Source organism: Melanostigma gelatinosum (genome assembly GCF_949748355.1).
Source record: "Melanostigma gelatinosum genome assembly, chromosome: 8".
Classification (NCBI taxonomy): domain Eukaryota; kingdom Metazoa; phylum Chordata; class Actinopteri; order Perciformes; family Zoarcidae; genus Melanostigma; species Melanostigma gelatinosum.
This window is the reverse complement of record NC_136641.1, coordinates 25,051,467-25,065,862: the sequence shown is the minus strand read 5'-3', so window position 1 is coordinate 25,065,862 and position 14,396 is coordinate 25,051,467. Positions and strand designations below refer to the sequence as shown.

General features: G+C 44.9%; 1 protein-coding gene across 2 annotated transcripts in view; it reads left to right on the top strand.

Moving 5' to 3' along the window:
• LOC306780478 (poly(rC)-binding protein 4-like) overlaps positions 1–12,271 on the top strand; it is a 34,896-nt gene extending 22,625 nt beyond the window's left edge. Inside the window, exons 8-14 of one of the 2 annotated variants that reach the window (XM_079272871.1) lie at positions 921–995; positions 2,485–2,556; positions 3,614–3,655; positions 3,743–3,818; positions 4,293–4,342; positions 9,306–9,475; positions 11,921–12,271. In XM_079272871.1, the coding sequence (XP_079128997.1) occupies positions 921–995; positions 2,485–2,556; positions 3,614–3,655; positions 3,743–3,818; positions 4,293–4,342; positions 9,306–9,475; positions 11,921–12,266 (831 nt within the window). In that variant the 3' untranslated portion in view covers positions 12,267–12,271. The remainder of the gene's footprint in view (positions 1–920; positions 996–2,484; positions 2,557–3,613; positions 3,656–3,742; positions 3,819–4,292; positions 4,343–9,305; positions 9,476–11,920) is intronic. The other variant, XM_079272872.1, reaches the window with a different exon arrangement.
• The last annotated feature ends 2,125 nt before the right edge of the window (positions 12,272–14,396 follow it).

Genomic DNA, 14,396 nt, shown 5'->3' with positions numbered 1-14,396 from the left:
TAGCGGTCTGAACTGCCGGGGCGAGACAAAAGAAAGGTGCCGCTCTCAGGTCGGAGCTCAGTGTCGTTGGAGAGGACACCGAGCTGCTTACAGGAAACAAACTGGCCTGCAGCAAAATCTGTCCACCTTTAGACAACGGCTCTCTTGAGAAAATCGAGGAGACGAGATGAGAGACAGAAAAAAGAAAAGAAAACAACCCCAAGCACAGTTTCTCCCTGTGTGTTCGTGGAAGTGCACAAGTCCTTTTTGTGTTAGCGCTGCAGCTGGACCTGACTGACTAATTGCTAGTTTGATCCAGTTTTCCAGGGCTTTCTTCAAAGGCTTGCGAGTTTCATTAGGATTCTGTACCAGCGGCTTCTCGCTTTTGGCTCCGAGATTTAAAATTATGCAAAGTTATACAAAGAATTTGCTGTGACTGCTCCCGCAGAAAAGATGCTCCACATTCCCAAAGCTGAAACCGTATCGGCAACATTGCAGTGACTCGATAAGATATACCGTGTCATGTACTCTGGATAATCTCCTTTTCTCATTGGTGTTTGAAGAATTTTATCTCCAAATGTCTCCTCGTCCGCGGATGCTTGATTTATCCAGAGGGAAAACTGCAGCGCCGAAGCAAAAACTAAAGCTCAGAGCCATTATCAACAAAGAGCTCTCGCTGCACTCCAATAATTCAATGACTAATATTATCAAAAGGAAAACAAGGGAGGGAATAATGTCAGTGTCATTAGCAGTTTAGTTCAACATTAAGTGTTATTGTATCTTAATGTACCAAAGAGTTGCGCACCATTTGCACTTAGTGTCTCGCTGTTTGACAGAAGTGCTGTTGTCATTTCGGAGTGGATGTGAGAGTTGATTCACGTCCATGAGATTTATGATGAAGATGTTTTTTTAAGCCTCTCGTCTTGTTTTTGACGACTCAGTCTCCTCCGAAGGGCGCTACCATCCCCTACCGGCCGAGCCCCTCACCAACTGCCCTCCTCATCGCAGGGAACCAGGTGAGAGATTTTCACCACACATGTTGGGAGGATTATCTATGATGGACTAGAACCGTGGTTCTCTATGCCGGCGTATTTGGGCAATCGGAGGGTAAACAAATAAATCATTACAGAGCAGGAGAAGGGGTAATATTCAAAGAAAGAAATACAAGATTATAAATCTTAAATTTATGAGACAAAAACGTCTTCTCAACGGCTAGTTGTTAGTGTTAGTTGTGCTGAAATTAAAGAAACGTCGTTGTGGTGTTGGAGACAGAAGTTGTCCGTCCCTACTACAGACTGTATAAGTAGTGGACGTAGTCGTCGTGACGTCACCCACTGGTTTGTGGACTGCTGCTTTGAAGCCTCGAGTTTGGCATTTTGGTCGTCGCCATTTTTTTTTTTTCTTTTTTTTTTCTTTAAACCAGTGATAGGAATTGATTTTATTTGGACTGCTGAGGAATAACGCTGAGAATACGCCTCTGGTAGAGACCTGTCAATCACTGTGTAGCCCCGCCTTAAACCATCCCCTGCTTTATGGTCTGTGTGACTCTAAATGGACCATAATGTACTAAATGAACATCATGCTGTATTGAAGAAGACTTGAAACTAGAGATTGAGACCATAAACTCATGTTTACAATGTTTACTGAGGTAATAAATCAAGAGAGAAGTAGAGTCATTTTCTATAGACTTCTATACAACCAGAGGAGTCGCCCCCTGGTGGACATTAGAGAGAATGCAGGTTTAAGTCGCTTTAGCATTGGCTTCACAACCGGAGATTGCCACACAGAAATCAAAGTTGAAAGACATTTCACTCTACAAATGTCAACCTGGTAGTGGTTTTTTTTTTGCGTGTGACGGTGGGTTTGAGCGGAACAGACGCTGGTGTTGGAGAAAGGGACAGATATCGTCCCTCCCTCCCACGGAGCAGGTCACAAGATTAGCAAGCGAGACTGGAGGCCTGCCGTCTCCTCCGAGTGCAGCAGCAGTCAGATATTCTGCATAGCTGTCAGCAGTTCTGACGCCGTTTGTGCTGCCTCAGACTCAATTTACGGAATGGCTTTGTGTATTTGACATTACCCATAATAAGCTATCAAATAAACCCGCAGCGAGGTCCTGGTCACCGGGAGATGGCTTTTAATGAAGGCAGCACCGCGATAAGGGATGTTTGTATAATTGGTCAGGGGAGAAAATGAAGTGGAATGGGGAAAGGGACTGCGGATGAGTCATGGCCCATAAGCCTGTTAGGTGTGTTGAAGTGTCAGAAATGCAGCCTCAAGAGCCCACCAAAGACCACATTTGATCTGAAGTGAAAGAGCAGGGGGAAAAATGAAATTGGAAGTTTTTATTCATTATTTTTTTTACATGGAGGGTTCCAGCTGCTAAGAACACATTTAAACTCAGTGATCATCACAAAATAATGAGTGTCTGGACTTCATAAACATGAAGATATTTCAGTAATGAGCTGCACATTTTTCCCTTTTTGTGCTTCCCTCGTGTGTTTGCAGGTGTACGAGGCGTCCGACTTTGCACCCCACCCTCTGTACTCCGTCACCCAGGGAGGCCTGGACCTCCAGCAGGTAACCAGAATCACCTCCTTTCTTCTATATATAGAAAAAGATATCTCCAGAAGCTGCTCTTCAGCTGCATTGCAGAGGGCAGGAATGGGGTTTCGGGGGGGCTGTGAGGATCTGAAGGTTGTGCGCTATGTCCAAATTTACACAGTCCATCATCTGGCCTGAGGCATTTAAAGGAACAGCTGAGCGTAAAGCTGCAGCTATTGTTCTACCCCGTCTGAAGAGCTGTAACCCCTCCTGAAACTCGATGCCATTACACACCACCACCACCACCACCAGTCTCTTTTTTTAGTCCTGCCTCGCTCTGCACCAGAAACATTTCGGCTTCAGGAGTATTCCTCCCATGGCAGCAATAGCAGCTCTCTCTCATTATATAAGAAACAGAAACAGCAGCTTCTGACAAATCAGCCCCAGATTGAGAAAAAGAAAAATAATTGTGGGTAATGACATACGAAGACTTCAGGATTTAGATCACTCGTGCTGTAAATTGACAGATAATTGCTGCTAATTTGTGGTGTTTCTTTGTGCTCTCCTGTACAAACAGCAGCTCTAATGCATTGTAATGGCCTCTCCAGTTTATGACCATATAAGATGCACTGGTAATAGAAGCCAGACAGCTGGCGTCAGGCAGAATTGAGTTACAATAGATAGACAGATGGACAGATAGAAAATTAAGTTAAAGTAAGTATCTATGGGTGGAGTGAGAGAGGGGGGGCTTAACATTTGGGAGTCTGCTTAAGATAATGGGTGGGGGGGGGGGTGTTTGGAGAAGGGATGTTCTTGTCATTTTTAACGCTGTGACAACCACAGGCAAAATTCAATTCACTTTTATTGTTGCGGGCGTGTGGAGGCAGAACTCTCAGAAAGGGATGCATCTCAAAGCCTGGACAAATCAGAGAGTGTGTTAAGCTGAACTACAAACGCTCATTTCTCTGCTTGACAAACAAAAACCACGTGTGTATCGACAGTGAAGCACTTCCATTAAGAGGCTGCAGATGGATTACCCGTGTGTGGTGTTTTATTGCTGTAATTTACCTAATGCAGGATGCTCTCTTCACAGGCCTACGCTTTGCAAAACCAATACGGCATTCCACACTCAGAGGTACAGCGAGACCATTTCAGGAAATATCATAAAGATGAGTAGTTTATGGCTTTAGTGCATTACGTTGTGCTTTCTGTTTCTTTACAGATGGCCAAGCTACATCAGCTGTCAATGCAGCAAGGCCTGAGTCCCATCGCCCAGCAGGCTTCGACCATCATGCCTGGTATGTAGAGCAGCAGTCTGCGCTTGCTCTGGTTGATCAATCACGTAAATTAAGCAGCTTGCAGAGTTTTCCCCGTCTCCGCTCCTCCGTCTGTCACTAGACTTTCAACCTGCCTTTAGACCTGAGAAATAAAAAGCTGGCTGTCGGGTAATGCGCTCGAGGTCCGTGAGGGGGGAGGAGACGAGGGCTTACAGCTCTCCATTATGCAAAATGATACGTTCCGCAGAGTCAGAGGACTGGGACACGGAGAAGAATGAGCGCCGTGTTAAACACCGGTCTATTAAAATGGAAATTAACTGCTTTATTATATCCAGCAGTTCCCCGCTCAAAGGGCTCTCCCCCCCCCCCGCCCCGCCCGGCATATCAGTGACAGTTTGTGTGGCTTCACTAAGTAAAAGGAGTTGAATGAATATTCAACTGTCAGATATGTCAATTTTGCTCAGTCGATGCTCGTCTTTTCTCTCTCTCTCTCAGGGATGGACTCCAATTGTCAGACATCTCAGGAGCTGCTTATTCCCAATGATGTAAGCAAGAGCAACTTTTTATTCCTCATGGTTTCTTGTTTCCCCCCCCCCCCCCCATTCCCTCCTTCCGATCTGAACGACGAGAAAAAACAACAAGGAACTCGGCGCTGATGCACAGGAGCGGGTGGTGACTTCGCGTGCGGTAGCTGCGACTGCGGAGACGTCTGGTTGCGGCTTCAAAAGGAGACGAGAAACATGTCGGCGGCTTCCTAATCATCCTCATTACTCTAACCTCAGACTAACGCAAGGTTACAGGGATTCTGAGCCGATATGGATCCCATTTCGCATTATTGCCGGGCCTGCAGTTGCAGTGTCTTAGAGTGGCTCCCGCGGGTGCTCGGTAAATCCTCTCATGTTCCCTGACCTACTTAGAGGCTGTCTGCTGTCAAAACAGCCAATAAGAAAGCAGACGAGCATCCTCTGCCTCCTCACTTAGCCTCCGCCGGGGTTTGATGAAACGTCTCTCCAAATCTGAGCAGAAATCACGACGCAGAGATTCTCTTCAAAGTAAAGTCGGGCTACATTTAACCTGCAGATGATCCCTGCAGTATTTGGTTTGGATGGATTGGCTGCACATTGTGATTCGCTTCTGATTGGATTTCATTTCGGACAATGAGAGAAAGACAAAGCTCTCATTTTAAAGTCATTTATGATGCATGATCTAATTTGCAGCTCTTGTAAAAACTTCTTTTTTTTTAAACAGAGAATGAAACGTCGTTCAGGATCTCGGCATCAACAAATCCTCTGAAAAGACCAAAACAAAGCAGTGTGTTGGTCCATTTCCCAAATGACTTCCTCAAGCTCATAACCTCCTAACGAGGACGTAAATCTTTTACAATCGAGTCACATATGTAGGTTCATTTTTTAAACTACAGATGGTCGCTGTAGTTTTAAGCAAAAGTTAAATGGTGCGTTTGCTGAGGATCATTTTCAACTGCAGGTTTTTACACGTCGGAGTCTTTACAGCAGCAGGAAAGACTCTAAATAAAACACAGCAAATGAAGCTGTCCCCCAGTGTAGCTCACTGCTGTGTTGTAACTGTTCTTTGGGCTTTTCAAGTGATTTATTACTAATAAGAAAAATATAGAAAATTGCCAGTCTTATCCTTCAACCAGTGTGTGTGTGTTTTTCTGGGGATTCACTTTTTAAAAATTGACGAACCGCTGCGTCCCACTTCACAACAGGCCGTATATCTCGTGAGAAGAGGAAATTTGTGCGTAAATAAATGTTCCCGCCCATTTCACTGCCATTTCCACATCACCTCATATTATCTTGAACAGGTAAACATGGCATTCCTAAGAGGTTAACATTTGATGAATCCCAACTTTGTTTTATGAATGCGTTATTGGAAACCTATACGTCACATACGCTATCTCATTCTCTTCATTTTCTCTCGTCTGTAAAAAAACCAGAATGCACACCAGCCTTTTATATTAGATTCATAGACTGAATATAAGAGGTGGACGTATAGAGTCATTTTCCCATAGACTTCTCTACATTTAGAGGAGTCGCCCCCCGGTGGCCATTAGAGAGAAAGCAGCTTTAACACATGACGCTTCGGCTTCACTTTGCAGTTGATTCAATGTTCTACGTTGGCTCCAATCATCAGAACAATAAGAACGTTCCGTCCCTCGTGTGGCTGAAACTCGTACTGCAGATATAAATGTGAAGTAGAAGACGTTGGTAGAAATTCTGCTGATGTATTTGGCGACACCAATAAAATCTATGATGAGTCTTTGGGAATGAAACAAAGTTGGACTTCATGATCTGAAATGCTTCTGTCAAATGTGCTGTTCAAACTACAAGCATTGGAAAAAAGGAAAGGTTTCAGACGACGAAGTTAATTTGCCTGGTCTCATCCTAGGGCTGGGCGATATGGCCTAAAAAAAAAATCTCCGATTTTTTTACAAAAAATCCGATTCACGATTTAAATCGATTTTTTTCCCCCAAAATTTTTTGCAGATGACAGAAGCTGTTGAAAACAATTTTTTCTTTTATTTTGTGATGATTTTCCCAAGTAGGTTGATAAAAATAAAGTGCAAACAAAACCTGAACATTGTAGAAAGGTGCCTGTAGTATACAAAAAGTATTTGGTCACTCTTTTGTTTGCCTGAATCATTTAAATATAAAATTAAATTAAACATAACATTAAATGGCATTAAATAGTAGCCTTCCATTGTAAACAACTGTGCAAATGTAACTTTTTACAGTAAGCTTTTCTAACTGAATACACTGATACAAACACAGCATGAAATAAAATGTATGTGACCCTTTAACATTCACATTTTCAAAAGTGCAACATCTGATCTAACATCAACATAACATATTTTGCACAGTAAATAAGTGCATGTAAACAAAATCAAGTGCATTCACAACATAACCAACAGTATTAAACAGTAGTGCATGTTTTTTCTAAATATTTTTTGCCAGGAAGACAAGCCTGTCTACTACCTCTGGCTTCAGGCATGCACGGTGGCATGTAACAATGCCCCCCCCACACACTGAAAAGCCTCTCAGAGGGGGCACTTGTAGCTGGCACAGAGAGGTATTTCTTTGCTAAAGTACTTAGCCTTGGAAAGTTAAGTTGGTGACGCTTCCACCAGTCAAGTGGATCGGTGTCTGGGTCAACCTGCTGGACCACAGGTCAGTTGTTGCGGAGTAGAATGACATCCCCTCCAGCTCCGCAGAGATCCTTTGGCGTGTACTATTGTACAGCCGAGGCAAGGCAACGTCAGAAAAATGTTTACGGCTTGGTAGCACGTACCTGGGGTCCAAAGCTTTGAGACGGTGAATAAACCCCGGCTTTTCCACGGTGTATATGGGCACCATATCTTTTGCGATATACATCGCGACTGCATCCGTGATGGCTTTCCACCGGGCACTCTTCTTCTCATGCGGAGTACAGTTGGTGAATGTCTCCAAAATGCTGGGTTGTTGTTGTGAGGTGGCGGCGGCGGCGGCCAGCAGTGAAGCTGCTGGCCGCCATTGTTTTAGTTTGTAAACAATGCGCGCGCACTCTACTACGGGAACCCAACGGGGGGGAGGGGTGGGGGCGATTTTCTCGATTTTCAATAAAACACATCGCCTTAAAGCACACATTCGAATTAATCGATTAAATCGATTTATCGCCCAGCCCTATCTCATCCAGCAGCTTTCGTTGTACTGTATAGAATATATAGCCACAACATTTCTCAAATGCCTGAAGGCTTTTTTATTAACCAAGACTGGCACAATGCATCAGAGGAATGAGGGAGTCCATACGGGACAGGGACAGCTGTAAGCTCCAGCCATTGTTCCAGGAGAGGACTTATAGCCACGACTGAGCCTCCTCAGCCCCCCCGCCTCAGGCCAACCACACAATCCTGCTCTGTGCGTGCGCGCACGCGCACACACACACACACACACACACACACACACACACACACACACACACACACACACACACACACACACACACACACACACACACACACACACACACACACACACACACACACACACACACACACACACACACACACACACACAGATGCATTGAGAAACTGCTTACACCCAGTCAGCAGAACGCACTGCACTTCTTGCGCGAGGAAGATTTAGAAGAAAAATGGCTGCACCCTCCGCCATGCTATCCCTCTACCTGTGTGTGTCCTCTCAAATGACTGCCTCAGCAGGAACCCAACAATATGTTGGCCACTTATAGACGAAGACCGGTGGTGAACAATAATCAACACAGCAGGCATACCTGCGGTGTCTCCTGGGTCATTTATTTAGATCTGGTTTGCATTTTGTTTTTTTTAAAGGCTCACAGAGGAATGTTGTTGTCTGAGGTCATGCACACCAACGTGTGTGTGTGTGGGGGGGGGGGGGGGGTAGCTGTTGACAGCTGGTGTCTATTGACAGCTGGTGGACAGAGTCCTCTGGTGAGTCCTTTGTCTCAGTGGACACGTTATCTGTGATTTGAGGTCTGTAGTGGCCATTGTCTCTGGAGTTGCTCTTTAGGCTGGCAGCTCTCAGTGTGCGTCCCCCCCCCCCCCCACCACCACCACCCACCCAAGCCCTGAATAAACTGCTGAGCCAATAATAGCCAGGCGGAGCGACCAGGTCGCCGTGTGACAAATCAGACACAGTGGAACAGGCTGCTTACTTCTCAGGAAAGGAATGCGAGTGCAGCACCATGCGTGTGTTTGTGTATTTCCTACCCATGCGTCAGCCGCTGTTAAGCTGCCAGCACACACGCATACTACAAGTACTTCATCGCCGTCTGTCTCACTCACTATAGATCTGGCAGCATAACCCCCGTCGCTGAGCCCCGACGCCCTGCACTAGAGCTGATAGCAGCCCCTCCCCCCACCCCCCCGAGCTTCGGCTCTGTTAAATATCTATTGTCGCTAATAGGCAGAGGGTCCAGGTTGGCTCATGAAAGCATGAACAAAAGTGATAATGTATTTGGGAATGCAATAAAAACCCGTGTCATTGTCTAATCCACTCTCGCGGCGGAGGGAGAGCGCTCCGAGCCGACGGGACTGCACCGTTATGAACTGGAGTCATTTTCCCCATTATGTTTCCCATTAGTGCGGAGATGCATCCAGCTGGCATGTGTTGGGGAAGTCATCACCACTCTGAGGAATCAATAACCTTTTAGCCACTCAGATTAATGAGAGGCAAATGTGCCTTCTCTCGTCTCTTTTACCGGTGCACACGCAGTAGCAGTTAAGGGAGACTCCGGGGTGGGGGGGGGAGGAAAGTGCTTCTGACATGCATGATGGATGACCAATCCACTGAAGATAATGTAAGTGCAATATTCAGAGTGGTCTGCCCCACATCACCGCTTTGTTTTATTATTGTTGTTCCAGTGTTTTGGCCTTTTCAACCAACAATAAGAAACAAAAGCAGATGATTTATTCAACCCTCTCCTTCCGTCATAGCTGAGCGAATCCGTCTCTGCCTCTTGTTCTTTTTGCAGCTGATCGGCTCGATCATCGGCCGTCAGGGCACCAAGATCAACGAGATCAGGCAGGTGTCCGGAGCCCAGATCAAGATCGGCAGCCAGCTGGACGGCACGAGCGACCGCCACGTCACCATCACGGGAACGCCGGTCAGCATCAACCTGGCGCAGTACCTCATTACCTCCTGGTAAGGCCCGGTGTACGGCGTCTAAAGATCCTACTCATGTGCAGGCCTGACAGAAATGCATCGATTCTAAAAAGGGTCAAAGGTGACGCCGTAGAGTGATGAGTTAACGAGGCATGTCTTTGTGCCGCTGGGATAATTGGCCTCGGGGGAACGGGTGAAAGCCTGGTGGTATCGACGTTTCTTATTGGAAGTCAGTATTTGCTCTGGAATCTTTTTCCAACAATGCAACAAGAGGAAAAGTCTTGGAGTAAATAATTTAAGAACAGGTGAAAGAAAACATCTGGCCACATAAAAGTAGTTCGTATGAACGTTTTATATTTGAGGACATTCTACTGGACATCGGTCGCCCATCCTTTCAAACACACTAAATGTTCTGTCACAGCCAAAGGGCACGGTCTTCTCAAAATAAACTTCCATCGTCACAAGACACAACTTAGTTAGGTTTACGCAACAAAACTATTTGGTTATGTTCAGGAAAAGATCGTCGTTTGGGTTGAAATAACTACTGAGATGCCGTTACTGAACTACACAAGTTAATTCAACGTTGACTTCTCGTTTCACTTGGAGAACAAACCGCCGTCTCCTGGATGGAAGAGCACCGTTTGTTGGACCCATCCACCTCCATCCCCGCCGGCCTTTTGAGGTCTTTATACCGACTTATTCATGAATTGATGAATGCTGGAGGAGAGCAGCCTGACCACCATAGTTTAAGACCGTCTTGTGTTCCAATACCCATCATATGTAGTATGCCAGACACATATTTTGTATGTCTCTATATGTAGTATGTCATGCAATATGCAGTATGCAAAGAATAATACCGGGCTGTACTGCATCCTGAAGGCAGAGAGCCCTTGTGTCCAAACCAACTATTTCAATTTTATATACAATTAAATATAGAAAAGAGGACAAAACACAGACAATAAACAATAAATAAAAACAGCCATGGACACAAAGGCGTGTGCAACAACCAATATTAAGCCACATCGATGAAATAAATAGCCAAAGCTTCTTATAGAATCAACAATTAAAGACAGAGAAACAAACACAGCTGCTGCAAACGCACGCGGAAGCTGCGCAGTTTGTGCGAAACCCAAACACCGATGCATCACGGAGACAGCCGAGCTACACCGAACACGGAGTTGTGTTGTTCTCGTAGTTTTAAACTTGTGGTCGTACTCACCCGCGTGAACGCACGCGCACCGCGGGTGCGCTCCTCATTCTGCTCCAGGTTCGACGTCTCTGCTCGTTTAACAGCGAACACTTCCGGTTCTGACCCGCTGCGCAGAAAGTGCAAACACGCCGCAAAGTGAAGGTGAAACTCTCCTCAGTTGGAGGGTCCCTCTGATGAGCATTTAGCATTAGCAACGTCCAGCGTGCACCTGTGCAGGTGCGTTTGATTTGCATCACTTACCTGCCCGCCGGACGGAGCGTTTATCCAGTGATTGATTAAGGTAGATGCGTTCATTAAATACATTCACAAAAACAACTTTGTTTCAGTTAAAAACCTGCTGCATTCAAATTCTACTGAAGAACAAAAGTATTTGCATCAACTCAGTAAAAATGTAAAAGCAGCCGACTCATTATGCAGAATGGTTTACTTTAGAATCCTTATTATGTTATCGGATATCAATGCATCGATCACTTTAACGTTGCAGATGTCTTGAGTCTCATCTTCACCCAAAATATGTTGCTTTTGTTTTATATCATCGATCTGAATCTGAAAAGTAATCAAATAAATCTAGTGGAGTTTAAAAAAAAGGGCAATATTTCCCTAGTGAAGTGAAGTACAAAATTGTAATATATTGAGTTGCTCTAAGAATTAGAAATGTGTTATTGCAAAGTACGTTACACATGCAAGGAATCTGGCTCGGTGATTGGTGCATCACAACAAACAGTGAAATAGTATAAGACATCATTTAAAAATAGAAAATGTGGTAAAATATGGAAACAAACAAATAAGAGGGAGGTAAAACAAGTTTGTTATTAACGTGTCAACGTGTATTAATTCCACCACTGACAGAGAGTACATGTCGTTTGTTACCCTGATTATTTGGGATTTGGAATATTGAGCACATGTAAACATTTCAACATGTTTAACTGCACAAACTGAATGAAATCATTTTCTGTGGTGGACTTCTGAAACATGTTCACTTCTCAACTATCACGCTGATAAAACAGATTTCTTTTGTTTGGTTTAATGTCTCCAGGACGCCAAACAGAACAGTGAGGTTAAGTACCATCAATTAAAGCAATTTATTAGCTTTCACAAACGGCTTTTTTCACATATGTAGCAGTACTCCACAAGAGCAAGGCTTTGATGTGTAAAATCTGTGGAGTTTAAACGTAATAAATTCCAGACCCTTCACCCAGTGTTGCAGCAACAGAATAATCCTCTAATCTTGGTTCTCTGTCCTTTCCCCCCCATGTCTCCCTCGGCCCTCATAGTTTAGAGACAGCCAAATCCACGGCCCAGGCCGCCTCCATGGCGTCTCCGGTCGACCTCAACATGGCCTTCGCCCAGCCGGTCTCCCCCGCCGGCTCCCCAGCACCCACCATGGCCACCATGGGCGCCCTGACCCCGGCTCACATGCTGGGCAACCCGTACGGGGCCATGCCCCTCTCCGGCCTGCTGGGGGTCAAGACCGTCCCCTTTCTGACTCTGTCCGGCCACGGCCCCGCCGTGGCCGTCACCGGGGCGCCATCCCACGCCACTCTGGCCGCCTACACCGCCAAAATCTCCTCAGCCAACTGCATCAAAAAGCCAGAGAGACAGAAGTTCGCTCCTTACTGATGAGCTCCGGGTCCGGGGGGGGGGGGGGGGGGAGTCAGGGGACGGACAGCTGCAGTGTTCTTCCACACATTAAAACAAATGCCCGATGATGTAGCCATATCCGCTGACTTTTATTCTATGATGCACCAACAGAGAAGAGACCAATGGAGATGTGGACAAAAAGCTGTTCAACCCTTATTTACGGTTATAGATCATTTGTTTCCCATGAATTGATGGACTGCTTTCATCGTCACCTCGTCACTGTTATCCATCACTAAAAAAAGCAAAAAAAGTCATAAAAAAAACAAAAACAAGGGCTGGGACCTCACCTGAGAAGCACATGTTTACATCACAGCTGTCACGTGTGCGTCTCAAGTTAAGGATCAGCTTTAAGTATTTATCCTTCAATAAATTTGTAAATTATACTCAGATGACAAATGCTCTGCTGTATGATGCTTTTATACAACGTCTATGTTTGCCTCTTGAAGTTTTTAAGAAAATTTGTAAATGTCTTTGGGAGAGGGGGGGGGGGGGTTGGGATTTTTCTTTTTGTAATAATCCGTGCTCTGGTACTGTACTTTACTGTTCAGTGTTATGTTCCTTTTGTTGGATTTTATTTTGAATGTGCAACTTGTTTAATCTTTATTTATTAGTATTGTTTCATTTATTAAAAATCTTTGTTTCCTGACGTATTTGTCTTCTACTTTAAAAAAGAAATACACATATGTACATTTCTACCTTTATTTGAAGCACACTGGTGCTCAAAAGGAGACTGGAGAGCTCAGCTGGCATTGCCACTGACATGCATGCAAGTGTGCACGGATTAGTGTGCAGATCCAGTGTGGAGAGCACACCGTGACACTGAATACAGTGGAGAGCACACCGTGACACTGAATACACTCGCTGTGAGTCCCTCAAGACAAAACACAGTGAGACTTTAAGACGTGAGGAAGAAGAAGAGGGGAACAAATAGAAAGAGAGAGCTGTAGAAAGGAGAGGAGCCACGGTGATGCTGTTTAAAATGAAATTCAGCGTCTGCATCGGCATGCACCACGGCATCATCATCCTCTGGAGAGGATCCTTTCATCCCAACTCTTCTGCTCTTCTGCTTTTTTCTTCTTCCTTTGACTGCGTCATGGATATGCGAGACACGCCGAGAGCTCAGTGCTCAATGTTACAGAAGACGTTTCAGAGGAAAACAGACACACACACACAACGCCAACAACTTCAGTGTTAATCAGCTGACCTCCAACAAGTAGCCAGGCTCAAATCCATCCATCCATCCATCTATTTATCTATCTATCTGTCCATCCATCCATCCATCTGTCCATCTATCTATCTATATATCAATCCGTCTCTCCATCAAACATAAAATCATGAATAAACGGATAAACAGCTGATATAATCATGTTGTATGCTATCAGCTGTGCTCTGATATAAACAGTCGATTGGGATTATTTCTAAGGATCCTACAGGAGCTCTAGATGGGTCACTTGTGCCACCTGTAGGCCACATGTCACTGCTCCTTACTGAGCTCCACCATCTCTGTTCATCATATTTGCAGAAAAATGAGCTCATACATTTATTCCCAACAGAGACCACGCTATTGATTCCCGTCTATCAACCACTAAAACTCAAACTCCAGCTGTATCATCACACACCAAAGAAATGTCAAAGTACAGCGTTGGTGACGGTGTGAAGCTGCTGAGAGCAGGAGCCTTAGCTGTCACTGCAGCTGAAGAGGTGGTCTTTCTTCTTCTGTGGTGGACCCAGGGGTTGTGTGACATGCTATTACACACACACACACTCACACACCTAGACAGAATCACAAAGTTATAGCTATTTTATCATTTACATTACTTTTGATAAATACACTACATGTATTCTAAGTATTTTCCCATCAGCTTATTCTCTCACTGCACAGCTCCTGTCTTCCTCAGTTGCTCTGCTTCCAGCGCAGCTTGTTTTAAGCGGAGCTTTTATCCAATCAGATCTCACCTCTGTGTTGTCTCTAAGTAAAAGAAATCTGCCCGAGACCTTCAGACTCACAAGTGAATCTCTTTGCAGTTTAAGTGAATGGGGACGATATTGCTGATTGTCATCGTCTTCAACCAATCAGATCTTTAGTTTGACATGTTGGGCGTATTCTTT